Genomic DNA, 23156 nt, shown 5'->3' with positions numbered 1-23156 from the left:
GTTCCAGGCCAGAAGTAGCATGTGGGTGTAGGGTCGAAGGCGAGATAGATAAGATCAAAGTAATGATTATAATAATAATAGATTTGTTAAGTGCTTATTATGTGCCAAGCACTGTTCTAAGTGCTGGGGTAGATACAAGGTAATCAGATTGTCCCAGGTGGGGCTCACAATCTTACCCCCCATTTTACGGATGAGATAACTGAGGCACAAAGAAGTGAAGCGACTTGCCCAAAGTCACACAGCATTATAAGTGGCAGATCTGGGATTAGAACCCATATCCTCTGACTCCCAAGCCCGTGCTCTTTCCACTGCTTCTCTGCCATGCTGTTTCTCTACAGGTTGGCATTAGAGGCACGAAGGGTGTCTACTGGGTTGCAGCAGCTTGGGAGGTTTTGGGTTATAATCCTGGCTCCGCCACTTATCAGCTGTGTCACATCGGGCGAGTCAACTTCTCTGTGCCTCAGTTCCTTCATCTGTAAAATGGGCATTAAGACTGTGAGCACCATGTAGGCCAACCTGATTACCTTGTATCTACCTCAGCGCTTAGAACAGAGCTTGGCACTTAGTAAGTGCTTAACAAATACCATTATTATTATTTTTTTCAATAGGAAATCCGTGAGGTATGGTCCGGGAACGTGTCTCTAGCAAGCTCTTAGTCCACAGTAAGCGCTGGATAAACATCATTGACTGACAGATTAAGATGGGAGAGGCTTAACGGGGTTGTCTCTCCCTACCATAAACTGACTGTGGGAGGAGAATGTGGCTGTTCCACTGTATCATCATCAATCGTATTTATTGAGCGCTTACTGTGTGCAGAGCACTGTACTAAACACTTGGGAAGTACAAATTGGCAACATATAGAGACAGTCCCTACCCAACATTGGGCTCACAGTCTAGAAGGGGGAGACAGAGAACAAAACCAAACATACTAACAAAATAAAATAAATAGAATGGATATGTACAAGTAAAATAGAGTAATAAATATGTACAAACATATATACATATATACAGGTGCTGTGGGGAAGGGAAGGAGGTAAGATGGGGGGGATGGAGAGGGGGACGAGGGGGAGAGGAAGGAAGGGGCTCAGTCTGGGAAGGCCTCCTGGAGGAGGCCCAAGGGCTTAGTGGAGGATTCTGCGCCCAGTAAGCGCTCAATAAATAGGACTGATCGCTTGCTTGATCGGTTGGTTGGTTGATGGGCCTCACGTATCTAATGTCCGTATAGAGTGCTGGTGAGCCGGGTCACCGCTAGAGGGCAGCCGCGGTAGCGACGGCGGCAGGGAGGCGCTCTTCCCGCGCTCCGCGGCCAGAGAGTGGGAGGGAGGAAGAGGGAGGAGCTGCCGCTACCGCGTTCCCCGGACTGTGGCGGGGAGGAGCCGCGTCTGCAGCATGTGGAGGCCCGGGTTGGGCGGCAGGGTGGCCGGCCTCCTCCCCGGGGGAGTCGCCGCCGCCGCCTGGACGAAGGGACGAGCGCTCTGCAACCACCGAGCCCGAGCGGCAGGCGGCGACCCGCCGCGGCCGGCCCGGCGGTTGGTGAGTAGCTACTTCCGGTGGCGCCGGCCACGCCCCTCCCCCGCCCGCGGGGCCGGGAGCTGAGGGGGCGGGCGGCTCGAGCCTTCTCCCGTTTGTTCATTCATTCATTCATTTAATCGTATTTATTGAGCGCTTACTCTGTGCAGAACACTGGACTAAGCGCTTGGGAACGTAAAAGCACATAGGGGTGTACAACACGACAATATACCAGACGCATTCCCTGGCCACAGTAGGCACGCCCAGATTTAGCTAAATGACGGTAGTCCGTCAAAAATTGGCCACTAGGCAAGCCAGTATGTACTCCTAAAATCAAGAGTGGCTTTGGGGTGATTCCAGAGGGATAAGTGGGAAGGGGTTCTGGCCTGGAAGATCGCAGCGTGGCTCAGTGGAAAGAACATGGGCTTTGGAGTCAGGGGTCATGGGTTCGAATCCCGGCCCCGCCACATGTCTGCTGTGTGACCTTGGGCAGGTTGCTTCACTTCTCTGAGCCTCAGTTACCTCCTCTGTAAAATGGGGATTACGACTGTGAGCCCCACGTGGGACACCTTGTATCCCCCCCAGCGCTTAGAACAGTGCTTTGCATATAGTAAGCGCTTAACAAATGCCATCATTGTTATTATTATGGGTTCAAATTCTGCCCCCGCCAACTGTCAGCAGTGTGACTTTGGGCAAGTCACTTAACTTCTCTGGGCCTCAGTTCCCTCACCTGTAAAATGGGGATTAGAACTGCGAGCCCCCCATGGGACAACCTGATCACCTTGTAACCTCCCCAGCGCTTAGAACAGTGCTTTGCACATAGCAAGCGTTTAACAAATACCGTCATTATTATTATTACCCCAGCCTACAGTTGCCCTGGAAGGCCAAGTTTGACCTGGCTCCTCCTGGTCTGGGGGACTTAAAATAATTTGGTCTGCTAGGGGGGCATGGCCTAGTGGAAAAAGCATGGTCCTGGGAGTCAGAGGACCTGAGTTCTAATCTTCTCTATATGTTGCCGACTTGTACTTCCCAAGCGCTTAGCAGAGTGCTCTGCACACAGGAAGCGCTCAATAAATACGATTGAATGAATGAATGAAAGTCGGCAACAGATAGAGACGGTCCCTACCCAACAACGGGCTCACAAGTCTAGAAGGGGGAGACAGACAACAAAACATGTAGACAGGTGTCAGAATAGTCAGAACAAATAGAATTAAAGCTATATGCACATTATTAACAAAATAAATAGAATAGTAAATATGTACAAGTAAAATGGAGTAATAAATCTGCACAAATATATATGCAGGTGCTGTGGGGAGGAGAAGGAGGTAGGGATGGGGAGGAGGAGAGGAAAAAGGGGGTTCAGTCTGGGAAGGCCTGGAGGAGGTGAGCTCTCAGTAGGGCTTTGAAGGGAGGAAGAGAGCTAGCTTGGCGGATGGGCAGAGGGAGGGCATTCCTGGCCAAGGGAAGGACGTGGGCGGGGGGTTGACGGCGGGACAGGCGAGAAGGAGGCACAGTGAGGAGGTTAGCGGCAGAGGAGCGGAGGGTGCAGGCTGGGCTGGAGAAGGAGAGAAGGGAGGTGGGGTAGGAGAGGGCAAGGTGATAGCCTTGAAGCCGAGAGTGAGGAGTTGTTGCTTGATGCGTAGGTTGACAGGCAGCCACTGGAGATTTTTGAGGAGGGGAGTAACATGCCCAGAGTGTTTCTGCACAAAGATGATCCAGGCAGCAGAGTGAAGTATAGACTGAAGAGGGGAGAGACAGGAGGATGGGAGATCAGAGAGGAGGCTGATGCAGTAATCCATTCGGGATAGGATGAGAGATTGAACCAGCAAAGTAGCAACATGAACTGTGGTGTGGAAGAAGAAAGCTGACTGGGTTTTAATAATAATAATGATGGTACTTGTTAAGTGCTTACTATGTGCAAAGCACTGTTCTAAGTGCTGGGGGGATGCAAGGTGATCAGGTTGTCCCACGTGGGACTCACAATCTTAATCCCCATTTTACAGATGCGGTAACTGAGGCCCAGAGAAGTTAAATGACTTGCCCAAAGTCACACAGCCGATAAGTGGTGGCGCCGGGATTAGAACCCATGACCGCTGACTCCCAAGCCCGGGCTCTTTCCACTTTCATTCATTCATTCATTCATAGAGAAGCAGCGTGGCTCAGTGGAAAGAGCACGGGCTTTGGAGTCAGAGGTCATGGGTTCGAATCCTGACTCCGCCACATGTCTGCTGTGTGATCTTGGGCAAGTCACTTAACTTCTCTGGGCCTCAGTTGCCTCATCTGTAAAATGGGGATTAAGACTGTGAGCCCCACGTGGGACAGCCTGATCACCCTGTATCCTCCCCAGTGCTTAGAACAGTGCTTTGCACATAGTAAGCGCTTAACAAATGCAAAAAAAAAAATTAATTCAACCGTATTTATTGAGCGCTTACTGTATGCAGAGCACTGTACTAAGCGCTTGGGAAGTACAAGTTGGCAACATATAGAGACGGTCCCTACCCAACAGTGGGCTCACAGTCTAGAAGGGGGAGACAGAGAACAAAACAAAACATATTAAAATTAAATAGAAAAAACATGTACAAATACAATAAATAAATAAATAGTGTAATAAATGCATACAAACATATATACAGGGGCTGTGGGGAGGGGAACTCTGCTTCTGGCCAGGCCACCATTACCTGAGAAGCAACATGGCTTAGGGGAAAGAGCCCGGGCTTGGGAGTCAGAGGTCGTGGGTTCTAATGCCGGCGCCACCACTTATCGGCCGTGTGACTTTGGGCAAATCACTTCACTTCTCTGTGCCTCAGTTACCTCAACTGTAAAATGGAGATTAAGACTGTGAGCCCCACGTGGGACAACCTGATTACCTTGAATCTACCCCAGTGCTTAGAACAGTGCTTGGCACATAGTAAGAACTTAACAAATACCATCATTATTAGGTAATTATAAGGTCAGGTCAGCCCTTTGCCAAAACTGAAAATGTCAGCCGGGGAGCAGGGATTCATTGATAAAATGCACCCTCCCATGATGAGGATGATAATAATAATAATAACTGACACTTGAGCTCTGAAATTCTTAACAGTCCAAACTTTAAGGGTGAAAATGTGGTATGTGGTTTTATAACTTTTGGAGTTGATGTTCTTGAAAACAGTAATAATCAAATTAACTTTGCCTTTTGTGACTTTCAGCCTCATCATATCAGCCAAGTTCTAAAGGTCAGAAACCAGAGTATTCAGTTTGTACATTTAAGAAAAGCAGGAACTTTGAGTGATAAAAGGTAAGGTCGAATACAAGCTACTGAATTTTACAAGTGCAGTGCTGAAGAAACTCTTAAAAATATCAAAAGAGAAAAATAATTGACTCTGAGTTTGACACTACTGTGAGGTTAATGACATTAATTGGCATGGTGTTCTCCAGATGTGATTTGGAGTGATTATGGTATTTGTTATGCGCTTACTATGTGCCAAGCACTGTTCTAAGCACATCAGGCTGACTTCCTAGGGGTTCACAATCACCTGATGTATCATCCATATATGAGCAACGCCTGAATGGGTGTGATCTGTTGAGGCACTCATTCCAACTAGAAAATCACCGCTACAATCAGAGCCTTGAACTCTTGCACAGTTCACCTCCACGAGCATGGAAGGGTTAGACTACACTTAAGCACTGACATAATAATAATAATTATGGTACTTGTTAAGCACTTACTATGTGCCAAGCACTGTTCTAAGCACTGGAGTAGATACAAGTCAATCAGGTTGTACACAGTCCCTGTCCCACATGGGGCTCACACTCCTATGCATGCTAAGGTGATGCCACCTGTCACCACCATCTTCAGTGAACTACCCCAAGTGTAGAGGACAGTATGACAGAGTTGGTAGACACGTTCCCTGCCCAGAAGGAGCTACCGCTCTACAGTCCTTCTGGACTGGCTAGTAAAGAATATTGTTGACTACGTCTATTAAATTGCAGTGTAACGTGATCTTTGTAGGACAGCACATAGGAGAGAAGTGCAAGGAGTAGCACCAAGACCTCTGCCCAGTTTTCCCAAACATTACATCCAAGGGCAAGACAGAATCAAAAACCATGAAGCCTTGGAACAAAGCCACTGACCTGACTTTGAAGCTGAGCTTTCATTCAGTCACTCATTTAGTTGTATTTATTGTGCACTTACTGTGTGCAGAGCACTGTACTAAGTGCTTGGGAGAGTATAATGCAATATTGAGCTCCCCTCAACACAGCTTTGATGGGAGCAGGGCTGTATAGTGGGTCCAAATCTATTCCATTTATTCCACACAGCCATGCTGGAGAATTGGGATGGTTGAATATGATGAGGGAACTTTGAACTCATGGCCTCATCGGGTAGCTCAGCAAGAAACAACTGAGCAGCAACAGCAGCTGCCAATCAGTCCATCAATTGGTGGTATTTATTGAGTGCTTACTTTGTGCAGAGCACTGTACTCAGGGCTTGGGGCTAGTTGCTGTCCCTTGGTTACTTTGAAGTTATGGTCAGGGATACTTGCCTTCAAGTTGAAAACCTCTCCCTGCACACAGTGCTTCCTTGGTGGTGTGAATGAGTTACTCCTCCTCTCTTTTATTCATTGTTGTATTTATTGAGCACTTACTGTGTGCAGAGCACTGTACTAAGCACTTGGGAAAGTACAATATAACAATTCTCAAAGTGTCCAACTTACTGTCGGGGATTGCTTTAGGCGCGGATTGCTTTAGACGCTGGGAGAATTGAGCTCATTTTATGTTTCTAATTTGTTCTGCTTTGCCTCTTGGCAATTTTCAACTATTCTCTGCAAATGGAATCTATTCTATTTATTTTATTTCGTTAGTATGTTTGGTTTTGTTCTCTGTCTCCCCCTTTTAGACTGTGAACCCACTGTTGGGTAGGGACTGTCTCTATATGTTGCCAAATTGTACTTCCCAAGCACTTAGTACAGTGCTCTGCACACAGTAAGCGCTCAATAATACGACTGATGATGATGATGATGAAATGGAAATTATTTTCAGGCCTGAATAGCCAAGTTAGAGTTGGTGATTTCCACCTTGAGCCCTAAGGAATAGTAAGGCTTGCAGATGTTCTAAAACATTTTCTCCTCTATTTGACCTGCAAGTTCTGAAGGTGTTTTGAGTTTTAGGAGTTTGATTCTTTCATAACTCTCCCTGTAGTTGGGACTTGGGTTTCAGCTGCTTTCATGCTTACTGTGCTACAGAACCCTGCCCAATTTTATACTGAATAAAACATGTTCAAGTCAGTGTGAGTAACATTAAATCTGTTGATGTGTTTTTTAATGACATTTTAGTTCACTAGATGAAACCACCTATGAAAGACTTGCAGAAGAAACACTGGACTCATTATCAGATTTCTTTGAAGATCTCGCAGAGAAGCCGTATGCATCCAAAGATTTTGATGTTTCGTTTGGGGTATGTCGCACAATTTTTAATCTTACCTTCTCCCCCTGCCCCTCAGAGGAACTCTTAACAAATGATAGGAAAGATGACTTGCTCTGCAGAGTCAATGTTTAAGAAATGTCCATTCAGACTGAAGTTTTAAATCTACCTGAAAGGAGCCCCTCAGTTCCAGCCATCAAAGCTGCTTCTGGGGGAAAAGTAAATACCTTGTTTGGCAATGTTTACAAGTCAAACATTAAACTGGTTTCAGAAATAACTGCCCTCTACTTAACCAGGGCAAGAAACAACTCTAGCCAAGTGAATAGTAAGCAAGGCTGATTTCTTTCACTTTGCTACCAGGATCAGCTCCTTGAAGAAGGGTGGACTGCTATATTTTTTTTTCCTCTGGGCTGTTTGGTGTTTTAGTACTAGAGGCAATGGTATTTGAGTGCCAACTGTGAGCCCCATGTGGGACAGGGCTGTTGTCCATTCTGATTAACTTGGATCTACCCCAGTGCTAGCAGAGTGTCTGGCACATAGTAAGCACTTAATACACCATAAGTATTATTGTTTGCACTGCAGTTCATTGCACTAGGCACTTGGGGAGGACGGCAGACACACAAGACACATTCCTTGCCCAAAAGGAGCAGACAGCAGTCCATGGAAATTTCACAGGGCCATGGATCAAGATAAATAAAATGGATTGTTCAATCAAATATCCGTAGATACATGAGTGTTGGGAATGGGCTTAAGTAAATGAAATACTGAAGTGCGAGGGGCAGCTGAATGGTTGGTAAGATTCAGCTGTGCCCAACCCGATTTGCTTGTATCGATCCCAGCACTTAATACAGTGCCTGTCGCATAGTGAGCGCTTAACAGATATCACCATTACCACTATTCAGGTTGCTGCTGATTAGTCAGGGCAGGCTTGTTGGAGGAGGTGGGATTTTAAAAGGGTTTTGAAGTATTGTATTGTACTGTCCCAAGTGCTTAACACAGTGCTCTGCAATTAATCAGTTGTGTACAGGTGGATTAAGACTGTGAGCTTGATATGGAATATAGACTGTGTCCAACCTAATTTGTTTGTATTTATCCCAGTGCTTAATAACGTGCCTGGCACTTAACAAATACTACAGCTGTTATTATTGTCATTAAATTTCTTTAAACTTTGTTCCTTCCCCCCACCTATGATTAATTTTAGTGTCCATCTCCCCTACTAGATTGTAAGCTCCTGGAGGGCAGGGGCGTATCTACTAACTCTGTTGTACTCTCCCAAACACAGTTCTGTAAGAGTAAGAGCTTAATAAGTACTGCTGATTAACCGGGAAAGAAGTTTATTGTAACCTGGCTTCTTACTTATCTAAAGACCTGTGTCTACCAGCACATGAAGGAAAGACAGCTCGTTTCAGGGTAGTAGAGCAACTGTACTTGTCTTCATTGTCTGTTAACTAATGTATGTTGTCACCAAATGGTGTCTCTACAGGTACTGTTCTGTCTCCCACAGCAGCTCATGTGGCTCAGTGAGGCAGATGAGTTAATTCCTTCTCCGTGCTCTACTTCTGGTGCATGGAGAGAAGTTTTCTGTGGACATTGGCTGTCCTGTCTCTCTGCGTGTCCACCTAATAATCACCATCATGCTTTTATGGAGGGCACTTCAAGCTACATACTGAGTGTGTATGTTTGGATCAGTCCAGCGCTTAGAACAGTGCTTGGCACATAGTAAGCACTTAACAAATGCCATAATAATAATAATATTAATAGCAATAATTAGTCTCTAGACTGTAAGCTCATCTCTAGACTCTAAGCTCGTTGTGGGCAGGGAACATGTCTACCAACTCTGTTAAATTGCATTCCTCCAAAGGCTTAATACAGTGCTCTGCATACAGTAAACACTCAGTAAATATGATTGACTGATTTAAGCTCTTGCTATAAGTGGTCAGGAATGTGTGCCTGGAGAATCATTCCCTTATTATTTGTACAGATTTATTACTCTATTTTACTTGTACATATTTACTATTCTATTTATTTTCTTTTGTTAATATGTTTTGTTTTGTTGTCTGTTCCCCCTTTCTAGACTGTGAGCCCGCTGTTGGGTAGGGACTGTCTCTATATGTTGCCAACTTGTACTTACCAAGCGCTTAGTACAGTGCTCTGCACACAGTAAGCGCTCAATAAATACGATTGAATGAATGAATGAATGAATGAATACTGAGCACTTACTGTGTGCAGAGCACTGTACTAAGTGGTTGGGAGAGTACATTGTAACAGAGTTGGTAGACACATTCTCTGCCAAGAGCTTACAGTCTAGAAGGGGAGACAAACATTCATATAAATAATTTATAATATATAGTGAGGAGTCTGTACTTTATGCAGAGGGAGATGGTCAGCGATTGGAGCATTTTGAGGTGTGAGGAGACGTGCTGAGTGAAGTTTTAGAAAGATGATCCAGGCAGGGGGGATGGGGAAGAAACTGGAGGTGAGGAGGGCATTATTTCTACAACTAAACTAAACCCACTATCAGGTGAAGGTTACAATTTAGTGTGGAAGCTAGCTCTTAAAAAAGATTGTTTTTAAAGACACCTGAGGGAAATCGAGAAAGCTTTGTAGTCCTTGCAATAAAAAGTGTTGTCTCCCAAGCTCCAGAAAGCAAGGCAGTTCCATTTATCTGTCCCTTGAGTTAAAAGCTATAGTAGACCCATAAAAGGATCAAAAGGGAGTTTTCCTGCTTTCCCATTCAACTTGATATTAGCTCTTCAGTTATACCTCTTTAGAGTGATTCGTTGTATATGACAAGGAGCTTTGAGATTTTGCAGTGAAGTTCTGTTCTTTGTTTCACCATGCTGGTAAATTGTATTGTGATAAACCACAAGGTGGCACACTTGGAAAACAGTTCTGCTTGACAAAAGATTACATTGGGATGGGGGCAAAAATCTGAGGTTATGTTGACAGAAATTATATTCATATTAGAAGTTGATATTTCTCAGTAAACCATTACCTGATTTTATTAAATCATGTCTTTTTGAAAATCATCTCAGGTATGCAGCTCAGTTGGTATTTGAAACGTGGTTGCTTTCAAGGTCTCGGGTGGAACTGAAATGAGCCAGTTAATCAGCTCTATTGAACGCAGAGCACTGTATTGAGAGCTTGGGAGAGCACTGGGATTGTACATTGTCCCTGTGCTCAAGTCTCCTTCTGGACCCTGCCTCTGCTCTGGCCTTTTATCCTCTCAGGTCAGAGTTCTAAAACGTTATTTTTCCTTGGGAGGGGAGAGGTGATATTTGTAGCTGTTGGTAGACATTTTTGCACAGTTTGCCCAGATTTCCACCAAGAATTCAAAAACTAGGGGAGGGGGAGACCCAAAACCTGGAGGAGATAGTGCCAAAAAAACCTCTGTTACTAAAGAATAAAACCACTTTGATGGATCTGCCTCAGGCCTCCCCTTCATGTTACCAAAAGCATCCCAAACAATTTCCAAACAGTCAAAAATCCCTGAGTTACCTAAGTAGCTGGCTCCATCCTCTGTCAGTAGATACCTGGCCTTAGATTATAAACTAGGCTTCATTGGAATGGCTGAATTGGTATTTGGGCACACCTCCGGTGGAAAGATCCACAGTGAGGGTGAGTCGTAGTCTTCGCTTAGGAAACCGACCTTTTAATTGGCGCCAGACACTCTGTGGGGCGTGTGCAGATCTTTTTATGTTTGGGAAATGGCATGAGAGACACGATGGTTCATAAGCTACTACGTACTCTACTTGTGTGAGTGATTTAGTTGGAACAGTAGTCATTATTTTTATGTCCACATAATTACTTCTTCCTCATCTGATTTGGTAATATTCTGGTGCCACCTTATTTTGCTGCGGGTGTCCCCTCAGACAGATCCTGAAATAGGAGTGTTGGCAGGCTAATAAATTAGTTTGTGTCCCTCTTTTTGGCACCACCTTGTAGAACAGCCTCAAAGGGCAAACCAGCTCATGATTGGAAAATTGGGATTACCGTCGTCACAGTGAGCAGCAGTAGGGGAGGGAGGTGGGATTGAGAGTTGGGCTCAAAGGGCGTCTTTTGTACGGTGATACTCTATCTCTGCAGAAGCCCTCAAGAATCGTAGTTCAATGTGGTCACTGTTCCTGATTAATTAGCTACTCTCCTACAGTCCATGGGCTGAGATCCACTGCCATTGAGGGATTCCAGCCATGGTTTCTTTACAGTTTGGTTTTCAATGGCAGGAGGAACTGCTCTTCTGTAGAACCTCCACAAAAAAAAAAAACTTTGTTATGAGGGAGTCTTTTTGATCTTAATGTAGTTCGAAGAGCAGTAAAGCAGAAAAACCTCTGATGGCTGTATCTGATTTTGAACTATTTCAAATACATGTCCCTTTAATGTGGTCTTCTAGTCAGTGCATTATGCCTGTAAGAGGATCCACCACCTTATAATTTTCCTCTGTTGATTTTCATCCCCTTGAAAATGAGCTGGTGGCACCAATCCTTGTCCTTAAAACATCACATTTAAGAGTTTAGTAATAGGTATTATTATTGACGATAATAATGGCTATTTAATAGATCTTTATTTATTTCTGCCAGAGCCTTTACGAGCATCATTTATAGCATATTAGGAGCAGCTGTGGGACCAAAATGAAAATGGGGCCTGGAAGCTAAAACTGCATTTTGAGGGCAGGTTCTGTGCCTCTTAAATCTGTTTTACTCTCCCAGATGCTTAGTACAATGCCCTGTACTGTTGATATAAACCCTATTTATGATGGTGGAGTGACAGTCTTCCTAGGTCTGGTTGAGGCAGATCAATCTGGTATTTATTGAGTGCTTACTGTGTGCGGAGCACTGTACTAAGCGCTTGGGAGAGTACGGTATAACAGAGTTGGTAGACACGTTCCCCGCCCACAAGGAACTTAGTCTAGAGAGGAATCGAGAATTTTGCACCGCCAGTATGGGGAAATGGAACATGGTTTCAGAATCAGTTTGCTCTGGCATCAGGCACTTTTTGAAGTAATGAAAAGGTGTGTTGCTCTTTGCAAGTGAGTTTTCCATTTTCATTGAACATTTTAGTAGGCCAGGCTGAATGAGCAAGCCCATTCTGAATGATCTCGTTGGCCCATTGTAGATGTGTAATAACTGTAGTATTTAAGTGCTTCCTTTGTGCCAGGCACTGTACTGAGCACTGGTGTAGGTCCAACCTAATCAGGTTGGACACAGTCCCCGTCCCACACAGGACTCACAGTCCTTATAAACTTGATCACTGGCTCCTGCAGTTGAAGCGAGACGTGAGGAGCGGGCACCACTCTGCTCTTCGAGAACCTCGAAGTGCCAGAAGCATTTTCAGATACTCTCGATTTCTAGTCAAAATACGAGACAGTTGACCTTTAGCCTACCAAGGTGGATGTCCCACCAGTACCTCAAACTCAACAAGACCGCAACGGAACTCCTAATCTTCCCTCCCAAATCCTGTCCTCCCCATGACTGTCCCATCTTGGGTGACAACCCCAGTATCCTCCCCATCACTCAAGTCCACAATGTTGGCCTTATGCCCGACTCCTCCCTCTTTTTTAACCCGAATATCGAGTCAGTCACCAAATGCTGCTGGCTCTACCTCCACAGCATCTCCAGACTCCACCTCTTCCTTTCCATCCGAACTGCTACCACGCTGTCATAATCCAGCCTAGCTACTGCATCGGCCTGGTTGCAAAGCTCCCTGTGTCCTGTCTTTGAGGCATATCATCCCTTTAGCCAACTGTAGTGCTCGTGAACTTATTTACACCCTCTTTAGCGCTTGTGTGTGTGTATGTATATGTATATATATATATATACATATATATATATATATCAGCTAAATTTACTTATTTGGAATACTTTAGTGAATTGTTTTCATGTTTGTCTCCAACTGCTGGAGTTTAAGCACCCTGTGATTAGGAATTGTCACTTCGTTGTTTTAATAATAATAATGAGGATGGTATTTGTTAAGCACTTACTATGTGCCAAGCACTGTTCTAAACACTGGGGTAAATACAAGGCTATCAGGTTGTCCCCGTGGGGCTCACAGTCTTAATCCCCATTTTACAGATGAAGTAACTGAGGCACGGAGAAGTTAAGTGACTTGCCCAAAGTCACACAGCTGATAAGTGGCGGAGCTGGGATTAGAACCCACAACCTCTGACTTGCAAGCCCGTGCTCTTTTCACTAAGTGTTTTGTACTTCCCAAGCACCTAGTGCAGTGCACTAGAACAGCATAGCATATTGGAATGAACAGAATACAGGGAATTGAGTGACCTGGGTTCATTCATTCATTTAGTCATATTTATTGAGCACTTACTGGGTGCAGAGCACTATTCTAAGCCCTTAAGAGAGTACAATATAACAATAAACAGACATATTCCAGCTCTGCCATTTCCTTGCTGTGACTTTAGGTAAGTCATTTAACTTCTCTGGGCCTCAGTTTCCTCATCTGTCAACTGGGAATTAAATATCCGTTCTCCCTCCCTGTGAGCTATGAGCTCCATGTGGGACAGGGACTGTATCTGACTATTGTATCTACTCCAAAATGTAGCACAGTGCTTGGCACATAGTATACGCTTAGTACATAGCACGTATTATTATTGTCATTAGTCGGTCTTTTTCCTCCCCTCCTCCCCATCCCCCCATCCTACCTCCTTCCCCTCCCCACAGCACTTGTATATATTTGTACAGATTTATTACTCTATTTTACGTGTACATATTTACTATTCTATTTGTTTTGTTAATGATGTTCATGTAGCTTTAATTCTATTTGTTCTGACGGTTTTGACACCTGTGTACATGTTTTGTTGTCTGTCTCCCCCTTCTAGACTGTGAGCCCGTTGTTGGGTAGGGACCTGTCTCTGTATGTTGCCGACTTGTACTTCCCAAGGGCTTAGTACAGTGCTCTGCACACAGTAAGCGCTCAATAAATACGATTGAATGAATGAATGAATTTTAATGTCCATCTTTCCTGCTATTTTTTCAGCTCCTTGAGGACATGGATCATGTCTACCAATTCTCTTGTTCTCTGAGTGGAATAGTGACTTATATTACTATTTGCTTCTGCTGTGGATGACGTCATATGGGCAGTTTTATCAAACTCACTATTTTATAACTGCACCCTTAGCCCTTGCATGCAAATGGCTGAGGAATGGCACTAATTTATTTCTTTGTTTGTTTAAACATCTAGAGTGGTGTTCTAACAGTTAAATTAGGTGGTGATCTGGGTACCTATGTGATCAACAAACAAACCCCAAACAAACAGATCTGGTTGTCTTCTCCATCCAGGTATGTAAATAATTATAATTCTGGAAAAATCAGAGTTGAACTGATATGATAAATCCGTTGACACAATAATAGTCAGTGTACAAGGTAAGTGAAATCTGTAAGTTTTAGGCACCACTATAACCATCTCTTACCTTCTTAAAGACAGGGCATTTTCCCTGAGAGAGGCCAAGAAAACAGCAGCATTCCTTCCTTTTAAACGCCTCTTCCACCCAGCTGGGATCAAGCAGCAGCCATTATTGGACTGTCAATCAATCAATCAATCAATCGTATTTATTGAGCGCTTACTATGTGCAGAGCACTGTACTAAGCGCTTGGGAAGTACAAATTGGCAACACATAGAGACAGTCCCTACCCAACAGTGGGCTCACAGTCTAAAAGGGGGAGACAGAGAACAGAACCAAACATACCAACAAAATAAAATAAATAGGATAGAAATGTACAAGTAAAATAAGTAAATAAATAAATAAATAGAGTAATAAATATGTACAACCATATATACATATATACAGGTGCTGTGGGGAAGGGAAGGAGGTAAGATGGGGGGATGGAGAGGGGGACGAGGGGGAAAGGAAGGAAGGGGCTCAGTCTGGGAAGGCCTCCTGGAGGAGGTGAGCTCTCAGCAGGGCCTTGAAGGGAGGAAGAGAGCTAGCTTGGCGGAGGGGCAGAGGGAGGGCATTCCAGGCCCGGGGGATGACGTGGGCCAGGGGTCGACGGCGGGACAGGCGAGAACGAGGTACAGTGAGGAGATTAGCGGTGGAGGAGCGGAGGTTGCGGGCTGGGCAGTAGAAGGAGAGAAGGGAGGTGAGGTAGGAGGGGGCGAGGTGATGGAGAGCCTTGAAGCCCAGGGTGAGGAGTTTCTGCCTGGACTGTCCCTAGTCCAGCAGGCATTCTGCCCACTCTTAGAGCAGGCTGAATGCAGGGATACCTGGGCATGTATGGAGATGGTAGCCTGGGCTTCCTGCACTTTAGAAGCCCAGAGAACAAGCCCTGCCACATGGAATGGCAGTCTCTGCTGCCTGCCCTCCCCCTCCCAATCTCTGCCCCCAGCAGTGCCGAGGGACACTTCTGACCCGTGACAGTCATGGGCTATGCTGCCACCAAAAATTAAGTGAGGAAGTCAGAGCCACCGTACCTATCTTGATGCCAGAGGCCCTGCAGTTCAGGACTGCTTTTCGGGTGAGAAGGGAGTTTACAGGCACATGAGAAGTGGTGCGGCCTAGTGGAAACAGCATGGTCCTGGGTGTCAGAAGGAACTAGGTTCTAATCCCAGCTCTGCCAATTGCTGGCTGTGTGACTTCGGGCAAATCACTTCTCTGTGCCTCAGTTTCCTCAACTGTAAAATGGGGACACCTGTTTTCCCTCCTACTTAGACTGTGAGCCCCATGTGGGACTGGGACTGTGTCCGACCTAATTAACTTGTACCTACCCCAGCGCTTAGAACAGTGTTTGACACATAGTAATTGCTTAACAAGTACCATAAAACAAAGAAACAAACAAACATGGCCCCATCTTCCCTAGAGTCACTGGACCCATGGAGCTTCTGGAATCAGGAAACCATGTGGGGCAATTCCTGCCTCACTTCTGCTATGCCAGAAGCAGCAGCACAGGAGTCAGAAGGTCATGGATTCTAATTCCGTCTCTGCCATTTGTCTGCTGTGTGACCTTGGACAAGTCACTTCACTTCTCTGGGCCTCAGTTACCTCATCTGTAAAATAGGGATTGAGACTGAGCCCCACGTGGGACAGGGACTGTGTCCAACCCGATTGACATATATCCAACCCTCGCGCTTAATACAGTGCCTGGCACATAGGAAGCGGTTAACAAATATCATAATTATTATTCTTTCAATCAGTCGTATTTATTGAACACTTACCATTTGCCGAGCACTATATGAAGCACTTGAGGGAGTACAGTACAATGTGGTGGATACATTCCCTGCCCAACAGCTAGCTTACAGTCTCTGGTGGGGCTGTTTGGAGATTTCTGAACACTGAAACTGTTGTTGCTGTGTGGAAACTGAGCTAGCACTAAGCTTGATTGGAGAAAGGCTGGTGGCAAGCAGGGTTGAGGCTGCAGGCTTTTATTTTCGGGAGCAGGGTGGGGCCTGGAGGAGAGAAGGGGACAGCATTGGCCTCTAGCTCACCTTCCTCACCCCATGAGGCAGCTCTGGGAACCCACTCAGAGGAAAAAAAAAAAAAAGGTAGAGCATATTTTCAGGAGGAATTGCCCTGGGGTGGGAGTCGGTGGGGAAGAGAGAGGGAAAAGGGAAGATGGAACAAAGAAAAGGGCAGAAAAGAGAGAAATAAAAAAGAGCAAATAAGGGGAATAATAGTAATAATAATTGTGGTGTGTAAGTGCTTACTACGTGCTAGGCACTGAACTAAGCACTGGGAAAGAGACAAGATAATCAGGTTGGACACAGTCCCTGTCCCACATGAGGTTCACAGTCTACATAGAAGGGAGAACAGGTATTTCATTAGTACAGTGCTCTGCACACAGTAAGTGCTCATTAAATACGAATGAATGAATGAATTGCCATTTTGCAGATGAGGTAACCGAAGAACAGAGGAGTTAAGTGACTTGCCCAAAGTCACACAGCAGGCAAGTGGCAGACATGGAACTCCGGGGTTTGTCATCTTTCCACTAAGTCGCGCTGCTGCATAGTGGAAAAAGTGGAAGGAACAAAATAGAACACTAGATGGGTAAACGGGACAAAAGGAAAAGGAGGGTGGGGTGTGGGTAAAGATCAAGGGGAAAACTAAGAAGACAGGAAGGAAAAATGGAGAAGAGGCAATAGGGGAGAAAGAAAGAAACACCAAAAGAGTTGTTAAGAGAAAGGGAGTGGGCAAGTAGCAGAAAGTAGATTATGTAGGGATATGTTGAAGGAGGGAAAGTGGGTGGGAGGTGGTGTCTGGATTTTTGAGCCATTCCTGAGTGCTCAGTATGTTTTTATTTGGATTCTGTATTACCCGGCTTTGGAGACCTCACCCTCAGGGAGCCCCACCCAGCAGCCTGCTTAAATGAGAATTCCTGAACCTTTTTTTCCCAGGACAAAAGCACCGGTTAAAGGTATATCTGATTTTGATAAAGGACCTGCTCTCAGGACAAAGAAACTTTCAAGTGTTCATGCAAAAATGGGTTTAACTTTGTCCTTGGAGTTTTTCCTGATTTCCTTTGGCCAGATTCATGTATCTTAAACCAAAGTGCAAGGGTTTTAAATTGCTACTCCAGCTGCACAGCGGTTTAATCCATGCCCAGCTTCTCAACTGATGCATTCTCACTTGGAGAAATAAAAGATTTTGTTGAAAGATTGGCATGAATAGCCTCTCCAAAGCTTGGGACACTACAGGGGCACACAGAAAGTCCTTCAGCAGTCTAGCTTGGCTGTGGAAGAAAGATGGAGAAGCCTCAAGTTTCACTGTAAGCCTTTGGGAAAATTTGCTCTAGTTATTAAGCAGATATCATGGTTCTTATCGACTGAACAAATTAACTCGAGAGTCAGAAATGAATCATACCAATGTGCATTTCAATTCCTATTCTAAACCTTAGTGGTGTTTTCAAATTTGTAAATGAGAACATTCTTCCTTAGTATATAAATCAGCCACCAAGTCTTAATAATGGTTTTAATGTTCCCTTCATCATTAAGTGTTAAAGAGGTGCAAAGTGTCAGAGAAAGTATTATATTCCCTCTACCAACCTTTCAACTCCCAAATCTTCTTGATAACTAAAATGACACATCTCAAAAAGTTGTTCTTTTTTTATCTCAGAAACCAAGAGGAACCAAGCAAATTAGCAAACCATTTTTGGCTAGGCACTCTCTCACTGACTGAACTAAAATTCTTTGCTGAAGAAATTTGTTTTAAACCCTAGCCTTAACAAAAGTCCAGATTTTGTTTAAGTAGAATTTAGTTGTTATAGCAACAACTAAACATTTATATCTGCAGCTAGCGATGGAATAAAGCAGAGCCAATTGTAGCAAAGAGTAACATAACCCTATTCTGCTCTTAGATGGAAGTGTATGTTAGAAATAATACATTTTTGAAATTATAAATTGTATTTTTCATCCAGAAAATACGTTTAAGAAATTAAAACATAAATCTGCTAAAATACCACTGAGAAAATGCTGCATTCACCAAAAAATACATTCTTTGCTTTTTACCCCATAGATCAAAGTATTTATCAAACTACAGGTCACCTTTGTTTATCTGGCCCCTGCTTAATCATATCATTGGTTTAACTGGGTGATGCAGGAATGAACCTCATTGTCTTTGCAGGATATTAGGTTGTTTCAGATGTGTTAGAGGCTGTGATATGCTGCCTGTATTAACACTCTGACCTTTAAGGTTATTTTGGTTTTGTCCTTGTGTGATATTAAACCCATTTAACTATCTCTCTGGATTATCCAGATTATCCATTACCTGAATTTACTTACATAATTGTCTGCCACATATTTTCTGCTTGCCCCCAATTTTTGTGACAGAAATAAAATATTACTTTTGTAAACTCTGATAGCGGCATGTGTCAGGGTAGGAAGAAAGGAAGGGTCAGAACAGTGAAGTTTTCTTCTTTTGAAAGGTGAAAACTTAAGGGCAAGGAGAGGAGAAGGGGTTGAGTGGCTATTGTTTGCAGCACTTGAGAGGAGAGAGTGCAGTAGAAGAGGTGTACATCAAGTACTCTCTTACCTTCCTCTTCCTTCTCACCTCCTTTCAACTGCTTCCCTTCTCTTTTTTTCCTCCTGCTCTCTCTATTGGTAGATTTAATTCCCTGCATAAGGGCCCCCTCTCCTATGTTTCAACCACAAAAAAGTGGGGCAAATATGCCCTACCCTAAGTGGATCAGTAATTGAGGTTCTCCTATGTTTGCCTTGATGTTTTCCATTTGCTTTCCAACTCTCAAATAACCAGCAATTTTGTCCATGCTAAATATGCCTTGGACCAGAAGGTCCTCAGGGGATGTGAAGCGGGACATCTGTGCAAATATTGAATTCTGTGGTGTAATTAAGGTGAAAATGCTTGATGTTACTCAATGTGGGACATCCGAGCAATATGAAAATATGGAGAAAGCCAAAAACAAAAGTTCCAAGAATGTGGTTTTTGTTACCAGGATACTTCATTTTGTGACAAACCTTAAGTGAAGGATTCCCACCTATTCATGATAAATCCACTTGAAGGTGTGTCATCTGCAAAGCTTCATTAATTACTCCATTCCATTTCTAACAAAGAGAGCTGCATATTTTTCTTGTAGATTGTTATTACGAAATGACTCAAACAAGGTTGTTTGCCAAAAAAAATACCTATAATGATGATGATGATGATGATAATGTCCTCAAAGACAGTAAGTTAACAGGCCATCTCTCAAGATATGAGGAATGGACTGATCCCAGGTGCAAAGTTAAATAAGTTAGTAAACATGGAGAGGATAGCATTTCGAACTGGGAAAAGCAACATGGTCAAGAGGAGAGGAATGGGTCTGGGAATCATCTGGGGGAGACTAGGGTTCTCTTTTCAGCTTTGCCACTGGTTTACTGTGTGGCCTCAGGCAAGTCACTTAACATTTCCATACTTCAGAGGTTCCTCATCTGTGAAATGGAGATTGTTAATACCTGCCTCTCCCTACCTCACAATGATTTTGTGGGGACAAAATGAAATAATTGATTTGAAGGCACTTTGGAAAAATAAAAGCACTCTACAAACTCAAGGTATTAAAGTATCTAACCCTAGTTAAAACAAACTGGAATCTACTAATGACCTTGCAGTCTATTGCGGAGAGAAAAATAGAGAATGTATGAATTAGAGGCTGACCTGGGATTAATTATGTGAGGTTTGAAATGTGGAATTTATTTATTTATTTATTGAAATGTTAGACATGAAGCATGTTGGAGAAATGAGTATGGGAAGAGTGTGTGCTGCCTGGGATGGAAGAGAAGCAGTGTGGCCTAGTGGAAAGAGCGTGGGCCTAAGAGTCAGAGGACCTGAGATCTAGTCCCAGCTCTGCCAGTTGTCTGCTGTGTGATCTTGGGCAAGTCACTTGACTTCTCTGGGCCTCAGTTCCCTCATCTGCCAAATGGGGATTCAATACCTGTTCTCCCTTCTACCTAGACTATGAGCCCCCAGGGGTGCCTGGTTATCTTATATCTACCCCAGTGCTTAGTACACAGTAAGTGCTTAATAAATACTACAATTATTAGCGATTAAAATCAGGATTAAACCCTTTGGAAAATCCTAAACAATACTCACACTCATGGAATATAAGCATTCTTCTGAAAGAGAAGAATGCAAAGGCCTAAAAGTGGCAAATGGGATTTCAGGGTGAGCAACTACAAGATGTAAATGCAAATGACCGTCAATTGGAGAAAACTTTCCAACCTAAAAAGAGGCAGAAAAATTAAGGAGCATAGTTTCAAAGATGGGAGGGAAGGATGAAAGGGTTTTACAATGGAGAAATTAAGATGAGGACAAACTGGCTCTCAGATTAATGCTTACTCCACACTGGCTGAAATTTTAATTCCTTCTTTCAAACATACTCAAGAAGTGATAAAACAAATGCAATTCACCAAACCAAGAGGAACACGCAGGGCTGAGGTTTCAGTCCTGAATCCAAAAAGCATCTCTGATAGGTGCCTAAGCCTATAATGATGATGGTGTTAATAGAAGAATTGTGGCATAGGTTAATATGTGCCGTGCAGTAGGAGAGATGCAAGTCTAAGTAGGAGGAAGCAAAAACATTGAATCTCCATTTTACAGATGAGAAAGCCGAGACACAGAGAAGTGACGAGATTTGCCCAAGTTCACACAACAGGCAAGTGAGGAAGCTGGGATTAGAACCCAGGTCCTCTGACTCCCAGGCTTGAGGAACTTTCCACTAGGCCACGCTGCTTCCCTCTTGACTCTGAACTCAGGTCCGTTGACCTGCTCCGGGGTTGACATAGTCTGGAGCAGAAGAAACTGCCACACAGTGGTTGTTGGGGGCTTCCCAGTCTTCTTCAGCTTCCCCTGAGGAAACATGATCTAGGAGAGCAATATATAACTTCATCCAAGCCTGAGCTTAACCCAAGTCAGAATAAGTTTTTATTCTCCTGCCTCTGAGTTATGTTGAGCTCATAGTCGAGGCCCAGACTTGTGAAAATCTCTTCATTGCCAGATTCTAATGCCCCAAGTTTACAAGGTGGGAAATCTCACCTCCTGATCAGGTTTTTGCCTTCAAGTGACAGGGAATCAAATTTGATGATTTTTTTTAAGAATGAAACTACATGCTACAGATTCCCGTGGTTCGTCCACTTATTCAGTGAATGTTGAGTACACAGACTGTACCAAAAATGTGTGTAATTGAGGGAGGCAGCCTAAACCGAAAGGGAGTTGCACTGACTAGTAATATCCTAATAGATCAGGCATTATGCAGACTTGCGTTTTCTCTCATTTCAAGTCTGTGTGTATGGGTCAAACCTTTTAGCTTCTTACATAGAGGAATATGGAATTACGCTTTAAAATCTAAAACGATAGTGAAGTGAATGTCATGTTTTCGCTCCAGACATGAAAAGGAATCCCCATAATGAAGTAACTGGAGCAGATAATCCTGACTCAACCAACAGCCATCAGTTCTCAAATTAGTGAAAGATGTCTCAAACTCAAAATTACTTTGATTTATCTTTATTTGAATTTTCCTGCCTTTTTTCTTTTTGTGCATGTTGAAATATATTCATTGAGATGCACCAATCTGGTCAGTTTGTGGGTTTTTTTGTTTGTTTTTTGACTTTGTTCTGTTTCTTGGATAGCCTGAGTTGTTAGCAGTGCTGGTTTCCCCAGTGAGACATGGAAGTGGCATCAGCGGTGAAGGCACGCGATATTTTCACTCTGCTTTTTAGTTGTATAAAGATGGTTAAATTCTTTCTATTTCCTCTAGCAAAGTTGACAGAGCAATGTGGCTGCCTGGCTGGAAAGTTTGGAAGAGTTTAAAAACATCCAGGACTGGCCAAGACCTTTTCCTTCCTGACCCTTACTACTCATGCTCCATTTCTAAGCCTGGGAAAATTGCTGAAGAAATAGAGAACCCTAGCCCCTTCCATTTTTCCCCTGGCTCAAAAGCGAACATCTAAAGATTTTGAGACTCTCCATCATTCATTCCCACATGACAGCATGTCTTTTTCCTCTCTTTGCACTAGAAGGAAGATTGTGCAAACTAATCAGGCTGATGGCTAATTGAGCCAGTCGAAAGTTGCAACAAAATTAGGCCTGGCTGCTTTGGACAGACATGAGCCATCCAAGCTATTTTCAGTTATCCAAATTAGGCTTCCTGAAGAAAACAAATATTCAGATAATTAGCTCACTACTGTTTTTAGAATAGCTACTTAGGAATCAAGGACAATTTTTCCCCTAAGCTTTCCAACAAAAGTACTGTTTGAACATCTCAAAATTAATTACACATTGCAGGGGGCCTTGTGAATAAAACAGTGATTGTATAATTCTGTATTCTCTCTAATACCTTTAGGAAATTCTCTGCAGTTTGCATTTAGTGAGTGGAGATTCTTAGCTTTAGGAGTGCTCTCAAAATGAACTTTCTGTTTATTTTATTTTCTAGTGGACCCAAACGCTATGACTGGACTGGAAAGAATTGGGTCTACTCTCACGATGGAATGTCCCTTCATGAACTGCTGGCATTGGAACTGTCTAAAGCATTAAAAACCAAATTAGACTTGTCTTCTTTAGTATATTCTGGCAAAGATACTTGATGTAGAACTAATTTTTAAGAAAATCAAAAGCACCTCTGTTCAGCTGGGCTAGTCTCTGTTTTTATTTTTGCTTTTGTAATTAGTTGCATTGTATGTAACAGTCCTGTGAAAATAATATATTTTTCCTCAACTCTGATTTCCGATTTTTGGATGTCTTGTCTGATTCCAGATTGTCTTTTTTTCAGCTGTTAATGCAGCCTAAAGCCTTCATTTCGTTCCAATCAATTAATTAC

General features: G+C 43.6%; 1 protein-coding gene across 1 annotated transcript; it reads left to right on the top strand.

Moving 5' to 3' along the window:
* The first annotated feature begins 1362 nt into the window (after positions 1–1362).
* Positions 1363–23059, top strand: FXN (frataxin). Its single transcript, XM_038769389.1, has 5 exons — positions 1363–1533; positions 4698–4786; positions 6822–6942; positions 14101–14198; positions 22773–23059. The coding sequence occupies exons 1-5, from the start codon at positions 1390–1392 to the stop codon at positions 22921–22923; spliced, it is 603 nt and encodes a 200-aa protein (XP_038625317.1). The 5' UTR covers positions 1363–1389; the 3' UTR covers positions 22924–23059.
* The last annotated feature ends 97 nt before the right edge of the window (positions 23060–23156 follow it).

This window comes from Tachyglossus aculeatus, chromosome X4 (genome assembly GCF_015852505.1).
Source record: "Tachyglossus aculeatus isolate mTacAcu1 chromosome X4, mTacAcu1.pri, whole genome shotgun sequence".
NCBI lineage: Eukaryota > Metazoa > Chordata > Mammalia > Monotremata > Tachyglossidae > Tachyglossus > Tachyglossus aculeatus.
The sequence above is the reverse complement of the archived record's forward strand: the minus strand, read 5'-3'. Positions and strand labels throughout refer to the sequence as shown.